General features: G+C 38.7%; 1 protein-coding gene across 1 annotated transcript in view; it reads right to left on the bottom strand.

Annotated features, from left to right (window-relative positions):
- Positions 1–296: 296 nt before the first annotated feature.
- The window catches only part of GPATCH2 (G-patch domain containing 2), a 210993-nt gene continuing 184862 nt past the window's right edge, over positions 297–26427 (bottom strand). The window contains exon 10 of the mRNA XM_035010120.1: positions 297–501. Within this exon, the coding sequence (XP_034866011.1) occupies positions 377–501 (125 nt within the window). The 3' untranslated portion in view covers positions 297–376. The remainder of the gene's footprint in view (positions 502–26427) is intronic.

The raw sequence follows: 26427 nt of genomic DNA, 5'->3' as shown, positions 1-26427 counted from the left end.
CTAGAATTGTATTGTTTGCTTTTATCAGTGCCTTGCACTGTTGAGGCAAAGTTCTACTGCACTGCTAATTGAACTTGTACAGATTTATAGGCTCAAGGCCTGTGCATGAGAGAGATTATTAGGACTTAAAAGATAATAGCGCCAGCAAGAAAATTAAAACTGCTTTCACCACTTATATTTCAATAGTGCATAACTTCTACCCTTTAGACATCCGGCGATGGACTGAGAATTTGTTTGAAAGGAGATCTGTCTTAGAGCCCATGCAGGAGTGATTCAGGACCAGAGAACTGTGTTGCCATCTTACCTTGCATGCAGCCCAGAGTGTGACGTTTCAGTAAAACTGCTTTGCAGGTAAAAGGTCAGCAACTTGACACTTCTAGATGATCACCGTGAGGAGCCATTTCCCCATGAGTCTTTCATATGTCTGTCCGTCTGCAAGCAGAGGCACACTCTGCTTTTGCTCCCAGACTGCCTTTTCCTGGTGTCTACACAGCAAACAGCCTTGGAATAGAGAAATAGGGTCTCCATCAGGAGCAAAGAGCAGGTTTGAAGCTCAGAATTCTTCTCCCCTAACATAACCCACTATGTGCACGGGGGCCTCTTATCCATCTTCATACTGCCTTGTAGGAACTGGGGCTTGGGGAAGGGGGCTCACGCTGATACTCTGGCTGCAGCTTTTGCCGTAAGTAATACATCCCTTGTCTCTGACCCACAAGTCTTATGTCTTCTGCCAGCAGGCATGAGCAGGCTAGCTTCTTAGCTTACAAATAGGTAAAATCTCAGACCCTTCCCAGTCTGTAAAAGGCACCAGTAATGTGGACTTAGAAAAGCAATTTGTCTAATTTTTCAAAGAAAGAGGAACCTAACACCTACCTTAAACCATAAAATCACCATTTCCCCAAATTTCCTCATCGAAGAGAGTGCTATTTTCCATTGGCCATAAACAATGTGAAGCTAATATAAGGATGGTTGTGGGGGAGGGTTATTGAGGAACTCCTCTTGAATCTCTGGGAGAAAGTTCTCAGGCTTCTAACAAAAGACAGGATTAACTAAAGGAAAGATAATGTCTTTAGCCAAGTTTTCTCCCATTCACATCTTCAGAGATCATGGGATTATTCCTTTTAGATCATTAAGGGAAGAAATAAGCTGAACATTGTCTCTTTTAAATGGACAAGGATGGGATTTATATAAGGAGTGGGAGACTGAGAAAGCCCATGATAAAAAATGTTGAGGTTGCCTGAAGTTCCACATGGAGATCACTCCAAGATTTAAAAATAATGGGGATAGATGTGTGGAAGCAAATCCTGAATGAAGATATACATTTCCTGAAGAGAACAGTATGGTTGAACAAAGCTTTGATGATGGAATTAACATGAAACAAAGGCCCTCTGAGGAAGATCAGTCTGAAAAGAAATGAAGAATACATAAAACTTTGTTTAATTTATGGAATTTATATGCTGCTGACCAGTAAGTATAAAGTTCCATTCCCTTGGTCCTCACTATCACTCATGTATTACTTGTCAGTAAATGCGATGCACTCAGAACATAACAGCTACGGTAATATTTCTGTTCCCACTGCAGCTTTACTACACCCATGAAACTCTGTAATCTTTAAATTCCCTCACTGTTAACATCTGCTGAAACATTATTGGTCCCAGCATAGCCAAGCTGCTCTGAAATTACATTTAGCAGAGTAGTTAATGCTAACAGTATGATTCTCGACGCAACCGTGTTTGAAAAGAGCTTTATAACCGGCGCGGTGATTGTGTCTCCTTTAGGTTTTATTTCTTTCATATCTGTTTTGTATCACAATAGCATTGGCTTAGAGCGTGCCATTTGAAAAAGAGGATATTTCATAGGTAGTGTTCAGTAAACACCACACTACATTCATATTTTTAAAATTCCATAGTCTAAATTCACTTTTCTAGCGCCTTTTTTTTTTTTAACGAAGTGAGATTCCATTGCAAGATATGATTAGAAGCAGTTAGCAGTTTCAGGTAGGAAATTAATCAAGTTTCTGTAAAATGAAGATACTTTATCACCCTCTTAAGGTGCTTTGAATGTTTAAAATCCAAATGGTCCTACGCATAAACAAAATAAGCAGGTTGCTTATGGCTCTTGTTAATGAAGATACCTTCGTTCTATACTCATAAAGTAGTTAACATATTTTTCAAAAAAACCTTTGCCCTGAAAGATTTTTTGTTAAAAGCCCAATAATCAACATTTCATGGACATTACTTTAAAATTAATATTAAATTTTAAAGTAACACCTAATACTACTTTAACATTAATAAATATTAATATCAATATATTTCATATCAACATATTTTATTAACATAATTATTTCTATTTAGTATTATAAAACGTGGTATTTAAACATTCTTAAATGTGGGCATTTGTCTGATCTAGCAAATGCTATACTAAATATTACAGATTACAGTACATATAACAGGCTTGGTAAATATTACAGATCTCTCTTTGTCAGAGAATGCTCTTCCCCAAGATTAAGATATAAATTTTCATTGAATTTCACCATCAGGTAAAAATATGTATTAATAATTTGATATTAAGCAAAGTCAGATGGATTTATTAAGTTCTAATCTTTTTGAGGGCAGGCAATACGTATTACTAACAAAGTGTAGAGAGGAGTATTTTTAACTAGTTAGTTAAACATTGAACATATAAAGGAAGAAAGGCTGTGCTCTAGAATGTTCACCCCGTTAACTTTAATAAGCTTTTACAGTACTTTTCTCAAATGAACAAGATATTTGCCAAGTCAGTGCCATAAATATATTACAGCCCAAGATTATAATGATATGAAATGTATTCCTAATGTATGTTGCTTCTTGAATATTTCTGTATTTGTGTCATATGTAATAATCTGTTGAGATCAGAGGGCAGATTATGTTCTTAACTCTCTCTGCAAGCCCTATGCCAGGATACAAGCGAGATTAAGGCTTTCCTAATAAAAAAGGTGTTGGATTTATCTCTTCCTCCAACTCCCACCCCCAGGAATCCTCATCGTCTCCGGATTTCTTTATTCCCCATGCCAAGAGCAGTTATGGCCGTTATTCAGAAACACTCTGGCCAGAAATTCTTTGCTTTGCACTAGTGCTCTCTACTTGCTGGCCAGACTCTTTGCTTGGGTCCCCTAAGCCCTCTTTATTCGGTCTCTGCTTGGCCAGATTTCTGGGTGTCTTCTACTATAACTGCCTGTAGTCCAGACCTATGGCTTGCGTGTGATCTGAGAAGGTATTCCGTCTTCAAGCAGCAAATGCCTGCCAAGCTCCTGCTTACCAAGTACTGACCCTTAGAATCGCTACTTGCCCAACTGTGCTCTGTGTCCAGATTCTAGATCCAGATTCTGATTTTGCTCTGATCATTGGCTTTCCACTCTGAACTTAAAACACTTCCAAGACAGCTTTTATTTTGTTGTTCTATTTCTTATTTTTAGCTTTCCAAATTCAAACCTCCTTCTTTGCATCAACTTTCCATGAGGTCAAAATATTATTTCTTTTATGGTATTCGATTGCCTTTCAATGGTATACACAAAAATTTATAATAAAAGCTCTATCCAGAGAGAAGCAAAACAATAAAAATATTCTTAAGTTTTAAAACGTATTCACAAAGTAATTTATTAGACAATGCAAAGCGTTATATCATCATTGAATGTTTACTTTTATTATACTCATCTCCTAACCTTGTACAAGAATATGCATGTAGGAAATCTTATATTTGAGATCTAAGCGGTACCTGATTAATGAACAGCAGTAAATTATAACTTGCCAGCTGGTTTTCCAGCATTCAACTGTAATAATAATCTGACTTCATATCTCCTTTTTCTCCTTCCCTTTTCTAATCATTACCATAAAACTGGAAGCATATGGAATGATATTTATTAAGGCAAGGTGAAATCTGTGGAAAATAGTTAGAAAAAGGAGACAGAAGGTTATTTAAAACCATTATCTTGGGTGTGTGTGCGTGTGTGTGTGTGTGCCTGGGTGTTTGAGAGAGACAGAGAGAGACAGAGAGAGAAATTTATCCCTGTTTCCTTTTCATCTGCTTTAAGGCTTGTCATCCATAGTGCCTGAAGAAGAGGCTCTATCAAGTGACCTAAAGAGACATAGTAGAAACGATGATCACTGCCTTCAGCTGCTGCTTTCTTCTTTAAAATTCTTTCCCAGCCTCTAGACCCCGTGGGTGGGCTTAGGCGGCCCTGTTTATGTGTCCCTCTGGTTTCCACTGATTGGACTGGAGGTAAATACATGACCCTGAGGGGAGCGAATACCTTAGCTGAGCCCGAACCAATAGGATTTTGCTGTTTGTTTTCTTTTTCACTCCCTTCTCTTTCCCTTTCTCCAGTTAAGATACACAGAAACTGAAAGTAAAAATGTCATTTTGAGTTGAGGTTACACCTAGAACAAACCAGAACACTATAGGTTAAATAAGCAGAAACCAGAGGCCTGCAGAAGAAATTAGTCAGTAGAGAAAATAATGATACAGATAAACAGAAAAAAGCAGAGATAATAAATCATGTAACTCTAGAGAAAAAGATGGATATGGTAGCTCTAGAGCAATTTTCCAGTCCCATGAAGTGTGGCTCTGTCCTCTCCTCAGTAAGACGTGCTTCCACGGGGTTCTCCTCCATCTTTAAAATTACCTCCTCCCATGCCTTGCCCTTGAGCTTCTTTAGGTGAGTTTCTGTTCTTTATAGCTAAATGAACATTGAAAAAGATGATGGACAGTTACATTCTTCCTGGAAGGAGCACACACCCAAAGGCAGACACCCATGAGCTGAAAGGGCACATCCACGGTATCAGCTCTAAACACACACCGATGACCAGTGATCCTGTGAGTCCTAGGCTTTTTATTGCAACCATCTGACTATTCATTAAACTTTTTTGTAATTTCTTTAGCGTTACAGAAAAAAATCCATTTGAAAAATATATCAGTTGCCTATATACAAACAGTAGACAGAACAATAAATTATTAATATTTAATACTTCATATACATTACTGTTCATAATGTTATACTAAATGAGGTTAAATCAATGGCCAACATCAAATGTCGACATGGAGTAAACAGTACGACCTGTAGAAAGATAGGTAATCCCAAGCAACAAAATTAAACCTGAAATCTCATGTCGCATGGTCTTGAAGGCGATTTTCTCGTTATATTCGGCAGACTTCAGAGAGAAGATTTGATTATTTTCGAGGGCACCATTTCCTGATAAATCATATTTTACTATTATTTGTATGTGTATTTTTCATGTTTTTTTTTTCTCCATATTTACTGGGGGAAAAAGTGCTTAGCTAATCCCCTAGGACACCTAACTTAAGTTTTAATTTGCATACTTGAAAAAATAATATGAAATTACTAGGTAACATAAAACATTTTAGTGATATTTATATAACACAATATATATGTAACATTGAGGAATCAGCATTGAACTAGAAATCACAAGGCCTTGGTTCTAGTCCCAATTCTATCCACTTAATTACTTATGTCATCCTGGGCATATCTCTATCTTTCTGAGCTTTTTTCCTCAGCCATATTAAGGCACAAGAACACCTCCTCTAAGGACATCTTATCAATATCAGACATTTGAATGCTAGAGAGTTTTATAAATCACATGCCTTGGATTATTATAATGTTTGAGTGACAACAAATAGATGTATAGTGTATCTTTTGGCCAAATTTGAAGTTCCTTTCATGTTAAACGTTTTGCCCACTGGTGAGTCCCCATTGCCATTTTCCTCAATGATTAGCCAAAGCATCTGTTGAACAGAAGAGAGTATTTATAAGTGGGGGTGGTGAGGAAGGCTAGAGTCTTGATATAAAGCAGACTTAACAGCATTTATGAAACAACAAATATGGGTTGTGAAAAAAAGAAAGGAATTGAGACTTCTCAAAAAGAGTTGACAGTCATTCCTTCAATGACCATCTCAACTCAGCCTCCAATAAATAAAATGCTGCCACAAATTCTGTTTGCTAATTTAATAAATATTTATGTATTCAGTATTTGTATTCAATACTTTGCTAACCCTTGGGTATAAATCAGAAAATAAGCCAGAGTCCCAGCAGTCGAGAATGTAAGTCTTACTGGATGAGACAATCTAGTACAGTACAGTGAAAGATAACTGTATTTTTAAAAAAGATTTATTTATTTATTTTAGAGAGAGGGAGGGAGGGGAGCAGAGGGAGAGGAAGAGAGAGTCCCAAGCAGACTCTGTGCTGAGTGCAGATCCCGACATGGGCAATCCCACAACCCTAAGACCACTACCTGAGCCAAAACCAAGTTGGAAGCTCAACCGACTGCACCACCCAGGCACCCCAAGATAACTGTACTGCATGCAAGAGAGGCACCTAGTGTAACTGTTTCCCATAGGAAAGTGACAGCAAAAGGAGAGAGGTATGGTAACCAGAGAAAGTGACATGGGAGAGCATGTGGGGGGAAGGAATCATGTGTATTCCTTTAGGACTTACAATTTGTTTTGCTTTTTAATGAAATTTATATGCAATATGTGGAAAATAATATAAGCAGCTAAAATGTAGTACAGTCTTGACCTTCTCTTTAAGTGATTAAGGAATTCTGAAATAGAGATTATTGTGGGGATTCTGATAAAGTCTTCAGACTCCGGTGTTGAGAAGAATGTTGAAAGATGGGCAGGAATTGAGTTGGTGGGAAAGGAAGGATATAGGGGTACATATGTTGCTCCAGAATCTTTCCCCTGCAGGCTCTGTATATATATATATACATATATATATGTATGTGTGTATGTATATAGATGTATATAAATATATATGTACATATATACATAGTTTTTCCCTCTCAAGTATACTGTAAGATTTTTGTAAGCAAAAGTCATATGCTTTTCTTTTACATCCTTTGTAATTTCTAATGCTTTGCTGTTCACAGAATATTATAAAAAATTTTTCTCTCAGTGTTTGATTTTCTTTGTGCGTTTGAGTCTGAGAGTTAGGAATTAGAAATGCTTGACCTCATTTTCTATACAGCAGAAGTCCAAAAATTCAGAAAATTCCAAAGGTACAGCATTTGGTGCTTACTGACTTGCCCCCAAAGCAAGTGGAGTGTTGTGTGATAACTTTGAGTAGTGTGTTGGTAGAGTAATTGTATTTGAATATTTTTACTTACTCACTAGATTCATTGATAAATTTTTTGGATGTATGTCCTTATCAAACCTTAGGAGTGAGTCTACCTCCTCATGATGCATTTTGGAAGTCAAATATTGAATTGCACTGTGACTATCTCCAAGTATCATTTTACCTATAACCCATTCATAGTTTATCATGGATTAAAGCAGATAGTTAAGGATGGAATTAGTGACCAAAGTATGAAACAAGATATGTGATCTTGGTAATACATCAAAAGTTAGAACCAATAGAACAATTTAAACAAAGCAAAAGAGAAATGAATTCATCCATGAATTTGATAGAGGATTATCATCATATACATGAATATCCAAATATGCTGTGAATATGTTTTATCAAAAAATTTCAGACTAAGCTACAAATACAATAGGAGTTTTATTCATTTGTTTCTATCATACAATATCATAACTTAGAATTTGCTTAACAAACTGTCTACAGAGGATTACTTCCCTTATAAATTAATATGAACATGAAGGTAAACATACTATAAAATCTTAAACTAATCCGCATGTTTTATCAATAGTTGCTGGTTTATAAAGACACTGTATTGAATTCAATATAGTAGTGATAGTGAATATTCTTTGAATATATAGGCTTCTGAACCTTATTTTGTCATCTATAAAATGAGAACAATAATCCTTACATTGTAAATCTGTGATTAGGATTAAATAAAATAATTTATACAAGATGCCATGATTAAGATTAAATAATTTATATAAAATGCTTGTTTCCTAAGAGGCTGTAGTAATGACTTGTTATTATTTTTAATAAAAGCTAATATGTTTGCAAAACTGTGGAAAGAGTAAAAAGATCAGTGGGTGCCAGGGGTTTGGACAAAGGGAGGGATGAAGAGGTGGGGAATAGGAGATTTTTAGGGCAGGGAAACTATTCTGTAGGGTACTATGGTATTGCATACATGTCACTATACATTTGTCAAAACCCATAGAATGTACAACACGAAGAGGGAACCCTGACAGAGGCAATGGACTTTGGTTGATAATGATCTATGTTGATGTTGGTCCATCCATTGTTATAGATGTGACACCTTGATATGTATGGGAGGTCCACGGTAGGAAAGGCTTGAGGGCAGGGGGTGTATGTGGGAACTCTTTGTATTTTCCACTCAGTTTTGCTGTGAATCTAAGCCTGCTCTAAAAAAATAAAGTCCATTAATTTTTTAAAAAGGATCGCCCCCCAAAGATAATGTGAACAGAACATTTACTACTTTAAAGAGTATATTTTAAGTGCTTTATACATTTGATTTATTTAATCCTCATATCAACCTTATGAGGAAGCTAAAGCCCAGAATAGATGAGTAACCTCACACGGCTAATAAGCGGTCAATAATGGAGCCTGGATTCAAACCACTACGCTATACTGCTTACAAATGGAAACCACTTTCAGTGAATAATGCATAAAAACATTAAATCACAAAAGCAGAAGTGATATTAAGAATAACTGAGTAAGGTCCATAGAATAATATCCAAAAGTCCCCACATTTGATAATTCTCCATAGTCCAGTCAAATTCAAAATCAATGATTGGAATTCTTATGAATAATATACCCAAAATTGGTGGATTCAGATAGGAAGGGCTGTCCTGCCTTCCATTTGGGGGATCACTATGAAAAGGATAAGGAAATTTGAAAACCACTTCTCAAACAATACTTTTGTCTGGATTGTTCTTGCCATTTTACCAATGAGGAAATTGAGGCTATCACAGATTCAGTAATTCACCTTGGCTAGAATCTTCTATGGATCAAGACAGAGTATGAATAAAATAGGTAAGTAATTCCTGGAAGGTTACTCAGTTAGGAACTGCAGGGTCTATGCGTCAGACCCAGAGTTCTCTTGGGAAGTCCTCTTTGTTAAGACTGATCACCACGGGCTCTAAATAACGTTTTGTGAAACAAATTGTTCTACATGGACTGTCCCTCTTCCAGGTGTCATCAACTCAATATGAAATTAAAAGATTTAACTCATCTCAGTTCAACAGAATAGTCACACGAGACATTCGTGCACATATCAGACTTTACACACATTTGAAGGTATGGAGGGATTTGACTATTACAAATCCTTCCGATTGCGTACCCGTCGGTCATATTGCCTGCGTCCTTGGCTTGCACTCCTATCTTCTCACTCTCTCCATCCCTTCTCAGACTCTTCTGCTATTTTTTTACTCACCATATTTGCCACTTCTCATGCAAAGTGATTTAGCTCTTCTTAGCCCCCACCCCAATTCTACTCAGAGTCTCCCAGACAAAGCCTTGCCCAGCGCTTTGAAATATGTTTATATTTCATATATGTTTATATGTTATATAAGGCATCTCCTCTAACTCAGGTCTAGGCAAAAGTTTCCTCCAGTTTCTATCCAGTGGTCGTGGTTATTTCTCCAGTTACATATTCATCGAGATGTTTTACAAACCATAGAGAAAAACAGTCTAATAAATTTGTTCTAATTGTCTTTTATACTCCAGTTGTGAATGTTTTAAAGAGTGTGTTTTAGGCTGAGAAAAGCACTTCCTAGAAAATATTTGGGGAAAAACAATTAAAATTAAGTGGAAAGTTAAAGAACCGTTCTGTGTGTGTACTAAAACATGTCACTCTGGGGCATGTTTTAGGGGCCCATTAATATATGCAGCAGGTGGTTGAATGCATCAAGTTTTAATTCCAAGGCAAATGTTAATGGAGCACCAAAATATGCCCTGTTGGCTCCTAACGCTGAATTTCAGTGTGATGATATCCGCAATGACACCTAAATTAAGTGAGAAGCTGAAGTTTGCAAAACATTACAATTTGTTGATTACATATGTCAAATTTCATGGTCAAATCTACTTTTTCACATGGAATAAAAAAAAATGGGCTCAGCTTAAAATAATCTAATGGCATACATCATATCCTGCCTTCCTAATAAATATTAACTAACGAAATTGAACAGGAAGCCTATGAAGGGAAACTCCCTCTCTCAGTTTTGAAGAAATTATTTTAAAATGTTTGGCTCTATCTTACCTAAGTGAGCAAAAAATATACAAGACAGAAAGCAACCACATTAAGCCAACCACGAAAAGAAGTACTTTTAAAAGATGATTATCTGGCTGGTTTCATTAAAAATCAACATACTTATTTTTAAAAATGGATTCTTATAACCAATTAAATGGTTATCTTTGCTTTAATCATAAACAAAACTAAACTGTGACTATAAACCGTAAATGTAAAAGAAGAAAATATCTAAGACATTTTTTACACTTCAAGCTGCATCCATAAGACTAGCAGTACATAGAAGGCATCAAATATTTATTAAATGAAAAAATGATCAGATAAAAGAATATTGAGATTAAATGTCTTATTAATGATAAGTACCTACAGAACCATTTTTTTCTTATCAACAGACATTCATTTTGCATTCCCTTTATATAAGCACTCTGTCCAGTTGAAAACAGAAAGAATTATGGGACCTGGCTTCTCTCCTCGAGGAACTTAGAATCTTATTTGTAAGAAAAATGCAAAGATTTGATATTTTTAGAATTTCTTTGAGTACAGCAGGTAATTTGCAGAAAATGATACCTGAAAGAGCATGAATACTGATTACCCCCTGGATGTGTTCACTTCTGTCAATCTGGAAAAATAATGACCATAGACATCTGGCTTTCTACCAATAGTAAGTTCCACGTGTGTGTCGACGGCAGGTGAATTTTGTACTGTGGAAAGACACAGAATGATGCAAACCACAGTGCTACAGGTCTGCTCAAGCCTTGAATGTTAACACTCTTCAAGGCCCATTTTGGAGATCGTCTCCTCCTTCTGAGAAATCTCTTTCACTCCCATGACTTCCACCAGCACCTGTTGGCCGAGGATTCCTAGATTTTCATTTTTAATACAGACTTCTCCCAAGCTCCGGACCTAAACATTCTCCTCTTCCTGTGTTGCTTCCTCTCCCATATTTTACTCTAATCATTCCTTTAGAGAGGGAACTGTATCATGGGGGAAAAGAACAATCAGATGAGAAGGTTATCCCAGCTTAATTGTATTGATGGTGTATGGAAAGGCAGTTACTTTATTTTCTTTTTTTAATGATTTCATTTACTTATTTTGGGGAGAGTACGGGGGGCGGGGTGACAAGCGGACTCTACACTGAGCGTGAGCCTGACACAGGACTGGATCTCAGTACGCAGAGATCACGACCTGATCCAAAACCAAGAGTCAGAAGCTTAACCGACTGAGCCCCCAGGTACCCCAAAAGGCAGTTATTTTAAACTGAAAGTAATTTGGGGGTCACTTGAGGATTTGGGTTATTCATGTTATTTCCAAGTATAAGTTATTTTTATTTGAAGTTTACCACACTTTTTATGTCTTAATTTGACTTTTTAAAATCATTTAGTGAAGTTGCCTTAGGACAAAATACAATAATCAAATACAAATAGAGTCAGGACAAAAATAGTATAGGGATAAAATACTGTGCTTAACAATAAGTTCTGTCAGTGAATATGATATTTAATAAAGAGAGAGAGAGTTCATGATATTCAGGGTTATAATGAAAATGGTCAGAAGTTGGTAGAGATTCTGTGTGCACCATACGATCCCACCCAACAAGCACTTGATGTGAGTTTCTCACTATATTTTCCAAATCAGGATTTTGAATGGGATGAAGGAGAGCATTCAATTTTAAGGCTGTTGATTCTTTCCTAATTCACTGATTTAAAGGTTCCCCAGGAGAAGAAAAGTTGTCAATTATCACTCTCACTTCCATTTCATTTTTCCATTTTGATGTCATTCAAGTTATTGACAAATCCTCAATTGTAGATTCTTTCATTCAGAAGATATTTATTTTGAGTACCTACTCAAGAAAGAAAGAAAAAGAAAGAGGACATGCAGAGTAGAATAGAATATTTTCCTTGCATTTAAGAATCCCAATCTAGTTGGTAAATGATCTCTGGTCTTCCTTCAGTGGTCAAGTTTTGCTTGACCCCTTGTCCTTGTATTGCTATAACCTTCACAGCTAGGAAAAGTAACTGCTCTTTTTGAGAATTTTGGAATAGTTCTGCCTTTAGTCAGAGAAGATTTAAAAAGACCTATCTGTTGTTCAAGGGTAGCATACCCAGTTGGGATGGCTGCTGGATTTGTTCAGACTTCATGCGTCATTGGACCCAGGAACGGAGTCTTTGTCTTATTCCCCACACAAAGACTTCTGTTCAGTAATTCCCACTTCACCCAAGGGTGTGGTTCTGACTTGCTCTGTAATCCCTTCAAATGCTGGAGCATTGCCCAACCCCAGCCCTGACTGCAGGATCACCAGCTCCCATTGCCTGCCCTTCTACAGGCTCTTTGCCTCTGTGAATTGCCTGCTCCTCTTCCTGGCCGTGGCCTCAGCAAAGCCCGGCCACCTTCCTAACAAACTTCTTTTGCCCTAGTTACCTGTCCCTGGAACTTACCAGATTGGCACCCTCTCCTGGGTCTCTCTAGTCTGAGGGTATGCCTAGCCAGGCCTTCCTTTAGTTTGGGGGAAGGCAAATAGTCCTCCAAACCACTTAAGGGAAACATCAGATCAGACTGGTTGCTGGGACTCTGTACAACATGTGTTGTAGAGAGATGACTGGTTCCCTACGAGCGCAGGCATTTGAAATACGCAATTTAGTTCTTCGCTTTCCAGAGCTCTCTGCCTGCCTTGAATTCCAAAGTTCTGATCCCGGTATCTTGAGGCCACGGTAAGTGTGTGGAAGGGGGAATCAAGAGAAAAATGGGTGACAAACAGAAAGAAACCACCTGACCAAGCTGAAGACCACTTGTTCCTCCAAAGCCAGCTTGGGTCTCCCTGCCTGGGCTGCCAAGTGAGAGATGTGATTAATGAAGAGATGTCAGAGAGATAATTCTTCTAGCTGGGAAGAGTGGGGAAGGATTTCTTTTTTTTAAAGAATTATTAGACACTGAGTGGAAGGAAAGCAAGAGAAAGGAGCGTGTGGAGGTTGTAAAGGTGCCAAGAAGAGAGAGTTGGGCCTCACCCCACCTGCCTCGCTCCGCACCTAGCACCTACCCCGGGGGCTGCTCTTCCGGTGTGGCTGTGAGCTACCTCCCCTGTTATAAATAGCAGCACAGATGTTGACAGAAAAATGCTCCCTTAATTACCATACAAACTGCTTTACTTGAGTGAACCGTTTAAAGCAGCCTCCAAAGGAAGTTCACTCAAGCAATTCCGTAGATTACAGCTAATGAACAATATTTCCTCGCACCTATTTAGTGCTCATTAAAATGTAAAAGCCTTTCATTTTAAACAGACGCACAATAAATAATTCCGCTCTCCCTCTCTGTCTCTGAGCAGCTAGGATAAAAGCAGGGAGGAGAGGGAGCTGAAGGAGCAGGGCTGGCCTGGGGGCGGGGGCAGAGAAGGGGGGCAGGGGATGGGAAAGGGGAGCTCTAGTAAAGAGCTGGGGGCTCATTAGTATCCCGGGAAGCCACAGCTTGTCTGGTCGGAGGGGTGTCTGTGTTTGGAGTTCAACAGACAGATCCCAGGACCCACTCATCCAGTACAGGCAGCCAGCCATGAACGAGAACGGAAGACAAAAGCTACCACAGGCAACACGGGGAAGCTGAGAGGGGCCAACTCAGGATAGAGCTGGGGGTGGGTAGAGCTCTTCCAAAGTGATAAATTATGAGTGCTGTGTTTCTTTGGACCCTCCCGTGTTGATTTTTTTTTTTTTTTGTCCTTATTTATTTTTACGCCTGAGGTTAAGAGATGAAGCTCAGATAAACCGTGAAAGGCTACTTGTTGCAAGCGGGAACAGAGAGAATCTACAAAATGTTTGCTTGGTCCTGTAGGGTCGCAGACCACCACCTCTAGTACTTTGATCGCATCAGGCATGTGGCACAAAAGATGGAGGCCTTCTTTGTGTGTGTGAGTCTGTTGGAAGCGCAGATGGTGGCAAATAAGGTGGATTTCTGGAGCACCGTGTCTGTTCCTTTTGAGATAAACAGCAAAGGAAAAGTGGACCAGGGACTTGGTGAGATAGATGCCATGAGTGGATTTAATAAATCTCTGCTTTATCCTAAAAAATATCTTTTCCCCTTTAACAGAGCTGTTAATCCAAGCGATTGGTGGGACCAGAGTAATGGAAACGTTAGTGGTGATGCATATATAGGGAGGGGAAAGCCCAAGAGGATCCTCTGTCACCAAATTAGACACAAATGAAAGTGACAAAACTAGCAGGTCTCAATCTTCCAGGATCAGGTGTGTAACGTTAAGTTGGCTTGGTCAGGACTGACCAAGAGATTTCTTTTTTTTTATTTTTCTCTTCTTTAAAACAAGCAAGCAAACAAACAAACAACAGTGAACAAGGGATCTTGATTCTATTAAGGACCATTGTCTTTCTAGCCAAAATAGACAATACACCTTTTGACTTCATAGAGTGGGCATGAAAATGCAGAGAGATTGTCATTTCAAGTAGAAAAGATAACTGAAAGCCACCATCTTTTGTTCTAGACAGCATGCATTTATTACCCAAGTATTGAGTGCCAGATACTATGCCACATGAGGAGGATACAGAAATGAATAAAAGATGTTTCTGGAAGGATCCCACAGATGTATAAAAAAGGCATTACGCTGTTACAGTAATATGGACAGAGTGCTGTAGAGGTTGAGAGAGGGCAGGGAGAGGGTCTAGATTATTTCATGAAAACTTGACCTTTCATAACTTTAACTGTACTCTTATCCCAGAGCTCAGCAAATACTTGTTGATTCTTGGTACGGTTTCATTCACAGAAACTAAATCTTTGTTGGGAGGCAGTTACAGGGAGACAGGTGTAGAGAGAAGGGGATGAAAGCGTACATTTGAACCAGTTTCTGTGAGCATGAAGAAGAGAGGAGGAAAGAAAAATTAAGTCTGTACTTAGCTTTTCACTAAGGTCATTTGAAAATGGTCTTCAACACCCATCTCATTTGCTTTTTTATGCCTGCCAATTTAGTGTTGTATCCAAAGTGATTAATTAGTTTGTAGTGAAGGTTTATTAGGTAATCTTTCTGTCAATCAAAAATCACTGGAGTCTCAGGACAGAATAAAGAGCATCCAGAAATCTTATAAGGATGGGGAACACATCATTATTGCATTCAAAAATAGGCACAATCCTAAAACTTGAGAATATATAGAGGAGTTAATGTGGATATTATTAAAGTTGACATGAGTTATTTGGCCCTCTTGAATATTTATGGTTTATTTTCTATTAGGATAAATTCATTTTCAAAGTAGGAATCAATCCTTCATATTTTTTCTGCACTACTGATTTAAACAGAACGTATTTTCACTTTTCTTCTCATTCAGACCCATAAAAATGTGGGAAACATATTGTAACAGAGTAAAATACTTGCTTAAAGCTATGTTATGCTTTAAGCCAAGGTAAATTGAGGGAATAATAATATTTCTAGGAATCGAAGATATTTCCCCAGTTAAGAGTACATTCACATTATGCTACTCTAGAAACAGTAGTTGCATTTCCTAAGTAATAAACCATTACTTGATACATATTTTTTCACACACATATATATATAATTAATTTTAATTTATTGCCTTTAAATAAAAGTTTTACCACAATAATTTGCTTCCTTTGCAACCCTTGAAAGTTCATGTCCTTTAAAGAATTTTAGGAAAATCAGTAGTAAATATCACTCCTTAATTTCTGTGTTTATATGGGAATAATTACGTAGTTGTAATAGGGCACTGGAGGTAGTGAAAAAAAGAAAACTATTCTTTGGGGCTTTTTCATTTGCACTGTTAGCTGTTTTCCTTTACTCCTCTACCAATTACAAAATTAATAGATACGTTTCTCCTAACAAATGTTAACACAACAAAGGAAAATTCTAACAAATAGAATTCAATAAATAGTAAATATTGTCTTAACTACTTCTTACTGACAAAAGTGTCTTTCACCTAAAAGAACTTTTAAAATTAAATTGCAAACTGCAGTGGTGTATTGCTGATAACAACAGGAATATGAAATTCGTTCATGCTAAAATGTTAATACGCCATTTCGGCATCATTTGTGCCTTTCACTTAATATGTTGTTTTGCGTCTCTGAGTTAGTGCACATGTCTGTGGATGTTATGGATCGGATTATCTGAAATATTGCACAAAATATTTCCTCAGAAGAAAGAGCTCTTAGGCTGACCATGGGAACTGAAAAAAACCTAATAAGTGAGAAATATATATTATGATATGTATATTCACACACACACACACACACACACACAAATCAATAATCCATAGCCAGAATTTTGTTTTAAAATTTTCCAGGTAAGGACCAACAAACGGTAAACAAGTTTCATATCAGACACTCTGGGATATAGCTTCAGTCACTTTTAAATTCCCCCAAATGCCTACATTTAAAAAGGAAAATATATTTCATTGATTTACAAAGGCCCATATAAATATAGGTATGGTTTGGCCAGGGAATTGTAAATTTAGTCTCAGGTGGGCTTCACAGTCAGCCTGAAATGAATCTGCAGAGAGAGTGAGAGTCCGAGTGTTACAAATTCAGTGGCTCTAGGGGAAATTTGTTAGAGATCATTCTGAAAGTCAGCACTGCTTGAAAAATAAAAGACCAAAAAAAACCCCCAAAAAACCAAAAACAAAGAAAAGACAAAAACAAAACAAAAGGACTCATCCCACATTGTGTTCAAATGATTTTTTTCCCCCTCAAATAGCATCACTTTAATTTAATATTTCTTATATTTGCCCTTCCTTCTGCTCCGCGGATTTTCAGAAAAGCAGTGCGGAGCCATTTAGAGTTATGATTTTATGCATGCGACATGAAGTGGCAATCCAGGCTGTCTTGGTGTGTGGAACGAAGAGCGAGAAACAAAAATTGAGCAGGCTATCTTACTTGTCTCATTTGCCAGGCCCCATCATAAAAAAGCAAATGAGTTGTTTAGCTGAGATCCTTCAGAAAGAGGTAATAACAGCCTTGGGTCCATCGGCACGTGGGGGAGAGGCTACCCCACACGGCCCGCGCGAGATGGATGATCCTGATGGCCAGACACACACATCCTGCCTGAATATGAACAACAGATTTCTCAGTGTGTGACAGGCAGACAGCCCAGCTCCCAGCTGCTTGTCCACTGTTGTTATTATCAGTACCTCGTCTAAGGATTCAGCAAAGAGGCAATCTGCTTCCACTGTTCGTGGCAGGCAGGTTGCCAGTTAAAAAACAAGTCTTGGCTTCAGGCTGCAGTGCCAGAACGCATTGAAAAGATGCAATTTATACCCTTGTGGGCTCCTCCGGCAACATATCACAGGCCTGGGAAGTTCAGTCCTCCAAATGAAATTTGTAAAACAAAGAAGATAACTCAAAATGAGATCTGTGCTGGCAAACCACGGTAATCCGGCCTCCCTAAGTGTCACAGCAGAACTGGGTTCTGAGAGAAATGCCAGCTTGACTGGAGCACTGGGTGCGGCCCACGCAGAAGTTTGCCCAGTGGTTCGCTCATGCAGTGTGATTTCGGGAGTCGTGGAAAATGTGTCAGTGACGATATACCTGAGCTCATAAGGCCTCCAAATTGATGATGAGGGTGGTAAGTTTTGATTCTTGCCGGTTGGGCTATGTTGATATAGTTGACGATCAATAATGAACTATTTAACAAGGTAAAAATTGTAGACATACATATTTCAGACTTCCTTCCAGTCATTGTAAAGACTATGTATTAAGTATCCGAAACTTTTCACTCGAGTTCTAAAATCTATAGAAACGGATTAGAAACATTAGAGAAGAAGTTCCTAAGGAAACGTGCACGCTATTTTTAAGTGTCTAAGAGAATGAATTAAATACATTATGTTAGGGGCGCCTGGGTGGCTCAGATGATTGAGCATCTGCCTTCAGCTCAGGTCATGATCCCAGGGTCCTGGGATGGAGTCCCGCATCGGGCTCCCTCCTCAGCGGGGAGTCTGCTTCTCCCTCTCCCTCTCCCTCTGCTCCACCCCCAGCTCCTGCTCTCTCTTTCTCTCAAATAAATAAATAAAATCTCTTAAATAAGTAAATAAATACATTATGTTAAACAGAGAAAAGTGGAAGTGCAATGTATTTCAGGGGAAATCACCAATTTGTTCTGGATACTATGGACGGACCATTCAGAAGTTAGAGCATCACTTGCTACTCTGAGCAGCCTGATTCGGTGCACGTGGGGCAGTCTCCCACAGGTTGGGTCTAAGAAATAAGAACTCAAAAGGATTTACACCACGGTCTTTAATGGCTCCTTCAGAGCCGTTAGGCCTGTCAATCCATTAATAAGCAGTATTTAAGAGTCCCTAGGTATACATTTGCACAACAGTCCCCAAGGACTTGGGGAAAGCTATTATAGTTTGTTGGATCAATAATTATCATCATTTCATTCAAGTCCCCTGAAAAATGAAGAACTACCTATGGGGTCTTGTGGCATCTTTGCCCCAGGTCACAGTATGGTGGTGTAGGTCCTGGAAAAGTTCCAACGACTTTGCCCTCTGGAATCCCTGGAGACCCAGGCCCCACGTACCATCTGTATTATCCATTTGTTTTGCCTTGTGTAGGACTCAGGAGTTGCCAACATCCTTTTAAGTTTGAGGCACTCTTACCAAATACAATCTTAAATCCACTAAGAAAATTTATGTTTACCTTAAAAAAATGAAAAAGTAATCACAAAACTATGTTAAAAAGCATTAATGAGAATTTAGGTAGAAGTGCTGTGCCTATTTTGTTTCTGCTAAAACATACCAGACCAAATATCTAGTCATAGAAAACTAGCTGAATAAGTAATTTTACATGGACTCAAAGGGATGCTCTGTGGCCAGTAAAAATAGTATTGTAGGAGACACAAGAAAATGTTCCTGATATTCTCGAGTGAAATAAAAAAGCATCTTACAAAACTATATGTGAGTTTTTTATTTAAAAAATGATGTACAACAAATTAGATGATACATAGATGGATGACTGGATGGATTCCTGGAAGGATATATTCTACACTGTCAAAAAAATGGATGTAGAGAACAGGATGCAGGACATTTTTGTGTTCTTCTTTGTGCTTTTCCGTATTTCTGAGATTTTTTCTCCATGATGGTGTGGTGCCTTTTCTATTAGGGGAACATGCTACTAAAATAAAAAGCTATCAACAGTAGAGGTGCATATTTAAATGATGAAGTTTTCCCACTTAGTTAATTGCCACTCTCTTACAATTTTTTGTGAGATATTTGTGCTAGGCATAATGTAAAAAATATAATATGAAGCATCACAAGTTAAAAGCCTCAGATTGCATTTTACTTTTGTTTTTTACTGTATAATATGCAAATGTTTTCACGAGGACTCCAGATATAGATCGATCGATCTATCTATCTATCTATCTATATACACACACTAAAGAACATTTTTGCTAATTACGTTAGGACAGGTTCTTTGATCTCATTTCAATCCTCCAAGTTTTTTTTCTTGGAGCCATCAAATGAATTGCTATTTAAAAACTATGATGGGGGGCGCCTGGGTGGCTCAGTTGGTTAAGCGTCTGCCTTCCGCTCAGGTCATGATCCCAGGGTTCTGGGATCGAGTCCCGCATCAGGATCCTGGCTCAGCAGGAAGCCTGCTTCTCCTTCTTCCACTCCCCCTGCTTGTGTTCCCTCTCTCGCTGGGTCTCTCTCTGTCAAATAAATAAGTAAAATCTTAAAAAAAAAATGTCTTGGGACACCTGGGTGGCTCAGTGGGTTGGGCGTATGCCTTCAGCTCGGGTCATGATCCCAGCCTCCTGGGATCAAGCCCCGCATCGGGCTCCCTGCTCAGCGGGAAGCCTGCTTCTCCCTCTCCCACTCCCCCTGCTTGTGTTCCCTCTCTCGCTGGGTCTCTCTCTGTCAAATAAATAAATAAAATCTTTAAAAAAAAAACAAAAACAAACAAACAAAAAACTATGATGGGTTTTCTGTTATTCCTTTTTTTAAAATGTGTTTTAGGTTACAAAAGTTAGTAATTCGCTTATGAAAAAAACAAACAAGTCAATAGTGTCTCACCCTCTTTCTAGTTGGACCCACCTGAGATACTGGGGGAGCCAGCCTCCTTTCATATTTCCCCCATGTTCATTCAAATATGTATACATAAAGTCTTTCTTCATAAAACCAAAATAAGCTTCTAATAGGAATATTATTCTGCGTTAAGTACTTCATTCACTCAACATATCATGCACGCCTTTTGAAACCCAAACACATACACCCTTACATTATGTTCAAGAGATACTTAGTATTAAATGACATATCTGAATGATAATTTATTCAGTTGAAGGGTATTCAAGTTGAAACCAGTTTATGGTTTTACAAACAATTTTGCAATACATCTTTGTACTTATCTTAATATGTACCATTGCTTTTGTATCCCAGATGTGAAATTTGCCCATTCTGAATTTTAGAAGATACTGCCATATTACCTTCCAAAAATGTTATAGCCATTCACCTAAGTGTAGGAGAAAGCCTGTTTCTGCTGATATTTGCCAGCATTGGGCATTACTAGTTCTCCATTTATCTGATGGACAAATAATGGTACCTCCTTGTTTTGATTTGCATTTCCACAACTACCAGTAAGGCTATCTTGACCTTAGGACTCTGTTTACCTTAAGAAGCTCCTATTTTCTACATATTTAGGATGCATGTGCTTAATCTTGAGCTGGAAGCCAGGGGCCAGGTCTATGCTGCTCAGCCCTGGGTCTCTGGTGTCTGGACCTGTTCTTGACCTTAATAAACACTTAATAAGCATGTGTTTAGTAGTATAATGTGTGCATTATAATCTTAGAACTCCTTATATTGGCAAGAGAGGGTATAAAATGGTGTGAAAACATTTTTAATTATTTACTCAAAAATAATTTGAAAAGGCCTCCTGGATCTATATTCCCAATTGGATGTTCCAAAGGTACCTTCATTTCAACATGTCTGAAATTCTCTGTCTTCTCAAACTGATCTTGCTTTGCTACCCAACCAATGCCCAATCTAGAAAACTCAGATTCTTTTTGTATTTCCAACTCTCTGTCTTCACTCACTTTTCATACGTCACCAAGGCCTGTCCATTCATGGTCCTAAATACCTCCTGATTTGGTTCCCTATTCTTGATCTAACATTATCTCTAACTTAATTTAGACACTTTCCAGTTTTAAACTATTCTATAATAATAGCTCCAGGAAAAGAAGGACGTTATTTTGTCTACTGCTGTTATCTCCAGCATTTAAATTAGAGACCCACTGACTATAGATACTTTATATATTTATTGAACGAATACATAGTCTCTTAAATGTGCTCATTCTCTTTTGCACTCAATCTATCCTCCAGACTACTGCCAGGTTTGTTTTAAAACAAGAGTGTGATGATGCATTATGGTCTAGTGGTGAGAAGTGTGGGCACTAGTCTGTTGGGTTTAAATCGTAGCTCTGATTTATAGTGACCTTTGGCAGTTTATTTCAATTTTCCATGCCTCAGTTTTCCTATCTGTAAAATAGAAATATTGTAGTACTAACCATAGAACATTGTTGTGGGGAGTCATCATAGGGATGAATCATATTACAACACATGGAGCATGGAACATAATGCCTCGAATAGAGTATGTGTTTTCTAAGTGTTAGTCATTCCCATAGTCCTGACTGTCACTGTGATTAGCCTTCACCCTCTGCTTGAGAAGCTTTATTGACTCTCACTCCCACTATCTACAGTTTAGAGGATGAAATCTAGTCTTCTTAGAATAGAAGACATAGTTTTTCTCTGTCTGGTCTCACTTGACCTCCACCATCCTCTTATGCTACTGCTCTCCAAATCCCTCCATTCCACTTGTACCAGACAATTTGTCTTTCCTAAAAATAGAACATGCTCTGACAACTCTCTACTATTGAGATAGGGAAACTTAAAGCACTCCATAAGTATCTGCTTTTTATTCTCTTTCCTGCTTCTATTCTTGCTAGAACCTGCACCGTGTCACCCCCCTCCCGCCACCACTTTACACATGCCTCATAATGTAAATAGTGTATGTGCTCCTTCTAAGGGACAAGGAGTTAATAATTTCTTGAGAACAGATAACAGCTAAGGAAGGACCAACTGGAGGAAGCCATTATCTGCGTATTCCAGACCACCATACTGCCCCCAAGTAATGAATATTCTGTCCCCTAGTTCACAACTGTCAATAAAAGGTAGAAGCCAAGCCCCAAGGTATGAAGCTCCAGCCTTCTCTCTCTCTTTCTTTCTCGCCTGCTGTCATCTCTTGAGAGTGTACCTTTTGCTTTAATACACTTTGCTGTTTCTGTTACTTATCTGCTGTGCTGCGTGTCTATCCTTGAATTCTTTCTCATGACAAGACCAAGAACCTTTGGCAACTCCTTCAAGTCTGGCTGGGTCAAAGCCCCAGGGCCTGGGGTCTCCCCAGTTCATCCAGCAACAATGTCAGCATCAAATAAAATAGCAGATACTATCACAAAGCTGACAAAAAGAAACACTGAACATAATATTTTGAGCTGTTTGCTGGCCACGGTAATGTCTCTTCTAAAGACAAAATAAAATAACTTTTTGTTTATACTGCACTTTCTCTTGAGATGTCATTTTTAATTTAGAATTATCCTATTTGCTATAGCCTCAATGTTAGGAAGCTCCAGCCAACTGTTAGGAATTAACTCTACAATATACACATTAAAAATACAGTTGGAGCGGTCACATAGTATTTCTAACATATTTCCATTTGGATGAAGGCTTAAAGAATGTGAAAGTTCATTTTATTTATTTATTCTTCAAAAAAAATATTTATTTATTTTAGAGGGGCGGGGAGAGGGGCAGAGGGAGAGGGAGAGAGAGTCTTAAGCAGACTCTCCGCTGAGCCCAGAGCCCAACACAGGGCTCAATCTCATGACCTTGAAATCATGACCTGAGCCTGGCCAAGTTGGACACTCAACCAACTGCACTGTCCAGGGGCACTGAAAGTTCATTTTAAAAGAGCAACTTCACACTTTCCTGCTTTTATTTTCATGATTCAATTGTCAAGAAGAAATAAATATTCTCTAGAATTAAGAACAGTGGATAAATTACAAAGGTCTCTATTAATATAAAAATAATACGAAAAGGAAGAGAAATATTTTAATTGTATAGTATTAATTAGGATTTTAGGGAAAGATGGGGTATCATGTTTAAGGCATCCTTGGTACACATGTGCGTCTTTTACTTTATTTTACTTTACTTTACCCAAGAAAATGAAGCATTAGAAACATGACTGCATTTTAACATCTTAGATTTTAGGACGATGTTTTGTAAGCAGATATGAAGCCTATTGAAGTACATTTAAGATCTCTCGTTTAGAGTTAAGTGGAAGAAGAAAAGGCAAAATTGTCTTTGCAGATGTTGAGAAGGAATTCATTGCAGGCAATCATCATTTAATATCCAGTGCTGACTTTTTGAACAAGTGCTTTCTCTAAAGGATAAATCAAATGAGTTGGCACTAACAATAATCTCTTAGAATATGAATGAGAAAAGCAAGAATATTAAAACAATAAAAACATTAACACAAAAAATCAGCCATTATAGCAAAGAACAGCAAAAGAAATTGGGAAACTATTTTTGAATTTTTTATGGTTGATGTTAACAGTTCTACTATGGGGAGCATTGTGTAAAAAAAGCTAAAATACAGATTGAGCTGTAAATATTTACCCATTTAGATGTGACATGTGGTATATGAGTTGTTAGTATCGCTGTAACTAACATTTGAAATGAAAGGATGGGAAATTTTGCCATTTAAAATATAGACACCAAAAACAACAATTTTCTTAATGCTCTCTGTCCCATGCTCTCCACGAATGAGATGATCTTCTAAATTTTAATAAGCCATGTATTCATTTTCCCACCTCCATTTACACTCTGTTCCCTCTACCTACAATGTCTGCTTCTACCTCCGTGTACGGAGGGCTTAGTTTCCTTTAAAGTCCAGTGGAAGAACTAATCTACTTTAATCACCTCTACCAGCAGGTATCTTTAATTTTTGAACATCTATAGCTTTATGTAAAATTTTTGGACACTTATAATAAACTCCTCTGTACAGAGTTACATAACATTTCAAATTTCAAAGTGTTTTTATATGATGTTATTTCATTTGATTTTGGTTACAACCCTTTTAGGAAGTACAGGGCGACCCCATAGGGTGGAGAAAGAATTCCCCTGAGGCAGAACAAAGGCGACAGAAGTTTACTGCATACAATGCAAGGGAGCCTCAGAGGCCCAGAGGCCCTGACTACAAAGGAGAGACTGGCTGCTGGTCTGTGGTGGGGGGGCTGTAGTTAAGTGGGGCGGGGAGGGGAATGAGGGGGTTTGGGAACATATGGAATTGTCCTTTTTTGGTACCTGTGCCTGGGTGTAAGTAGCCCATTGGTCAGCTAGGGCTTATGGGTATTTTGAGGTGCTCCCCCCTGCCCCCCATAGTCATGTCTGTATTCAGCCGGTGGCCCCTGTGGGTCTTTCCACCTTACTCAGGTTTCATTACTCCAGTTGGTTGCCTAAAAGCAGCCTCTACAGAAAGCAAGAGCAGAAAAAGAGCAAGTAGAGGCTTCCAAAGAGTCACACCGCCCAGGACAACGCAGTACGCTGGGGCCATGCACTGACGCTTTTTCTAAAATACCACGTTGCATCTCAAAATCTTTCCTGATTGGGTTGAACATCCTGTGACGGCAAAAAGGACACAAAGTTAGCTGACTTCTCTCCAAATTTCCAAATACTGGCAGGTTTTACACTGATAGATAGCCCTAACTGTTGCCCACACAGTTTTAAGAAATATACCAAATTTCACCATCATTGTTTACATTGCACGTGTATGCAAATCTTGTCATGGGTAATCTGTGTTCTATAAAAGTGGTCCTAGCCTCACTAAATAGACAGATTGCTAAATTATAAAGGATTTAGGAACGCAGTAATAGCAGAGTATTTTCCTTAACAAAATTCAGTGAGGACTCAGTGGCCAGGCGGGGTCAGCAAGGGGGTGCCTACATGAAGAAGGTGGTTCCATCATTTTTGTTATATGGTGATTTCCTCTACTGAGGGAGGAAATGGAAATAACCCTAAACGTATCCTGGCAGAGTATGTTAATATAGGGATTTAAAAAAACACACTGTTTTCTATGATCCCAGGAGTGTCAGAATGGTTTCTGATTTTGATGTTTCTTTCTTTCTCCTCTGCTACGGGGATGCATGATACAGAAGTGGCTTTGATCCCTTTCTTCATGTTAATTCTTTTTTCCTTCCGGATATAAGCCTTTTTGTGCCCAGCTTCGGCTTTGTTTTTATTCCTATTATTAAAGTGTTCTTTCACTACAAGCTGCTTCTTTGAGGCATTTATGAGGATTTGGCTGTTATTTATTTATTTTTATTTCAGTGGTGGGGAGGCCAAAGTTCAACTGTAGCAAGGGGTCCATCAGACTGTATTTTGTGGGTTGATTATGCATGAGGCCGACCCACACCTTGGCTCTGCTTTCGGCTTTATGGGCCTCCTCTTGTCTCAGAGCCTGTGGAAAGTTGCCTTCCCAGTACCTCCCAGAGTGGGTGTATATAGCGGGAGCGACTAAGGCTTTAGGCGAAATTGCCAAATCCCGTATTTGTACACCAGCAGGCAATAAGTGAGGAAGCTTAAGCATTGCATTCCTACTGTCTGGAGCTTGCAGACCCTGCAATCAAACCATATTCCAAAAACGATTGTATCCTATGACGGCTTATTATGGGAAGAGTCCGTTTCACTAGGGATGCTTGCCAATAAAACAAAGTGAAAAACAGCATCTCTTCCTAGTTTCTACCTGATGAGCCACAATTTTGGAGATGATAGCTGAGCGCTCATTCAGATTTCAAGAACCACTCTGTGGGCTTATGGACCATTCATTGACACAGGGCCCGAGGCGGGGGCACCCGCTGCCGGCAGCTAGGAGCATCAAGCTGAGAACAAGCACAGCCCTGTGTGTGCTGAGCCCGTCGCGGAGCCTGCCCCCTGACCTCTGCCCCGGGCACAGGGACAGCCTGAACACTGAGTTAAGCACCGATGCCCAGACAGCAGCCGGAGCCAATGGCTGACCTCTTATTTTGGCGTTAAAGTTGGGATTTATCATCCTGCAGAATGATTTTCTAGACACCTCCGAGTCAATCCTTTATTTCTAAATCAGAACACCACTGGTAACCAGCAGGGTTGACACCAGGTAAGCCTTTGTAAAATGCCAGCCGGCCTCACTAAGAAATTACACTCACGGGAGGGAATGCTAGTGGATGTTTTCTTGTCACCTC

Source organism: Mirounga leonina, unplaced genomic scaffold (assembly GCF_011800145.1).
Source record: "Mirounga leonina isolate KUSES-001 unplaced genomic scaffold, KU_Mleo_1.0 Mir_154, whole genome shotgun sequence".
NCBI classification, from domain to species: domain Eukaryota; kingdom Metazoa; phylum Chordata; class Mammalia; order Carnivora; family Phocidae; genus Mirounga; species Mirounga leonina.
This window is presented reverse-complemented; position numbering and strand designations above follow the sequence as displayed.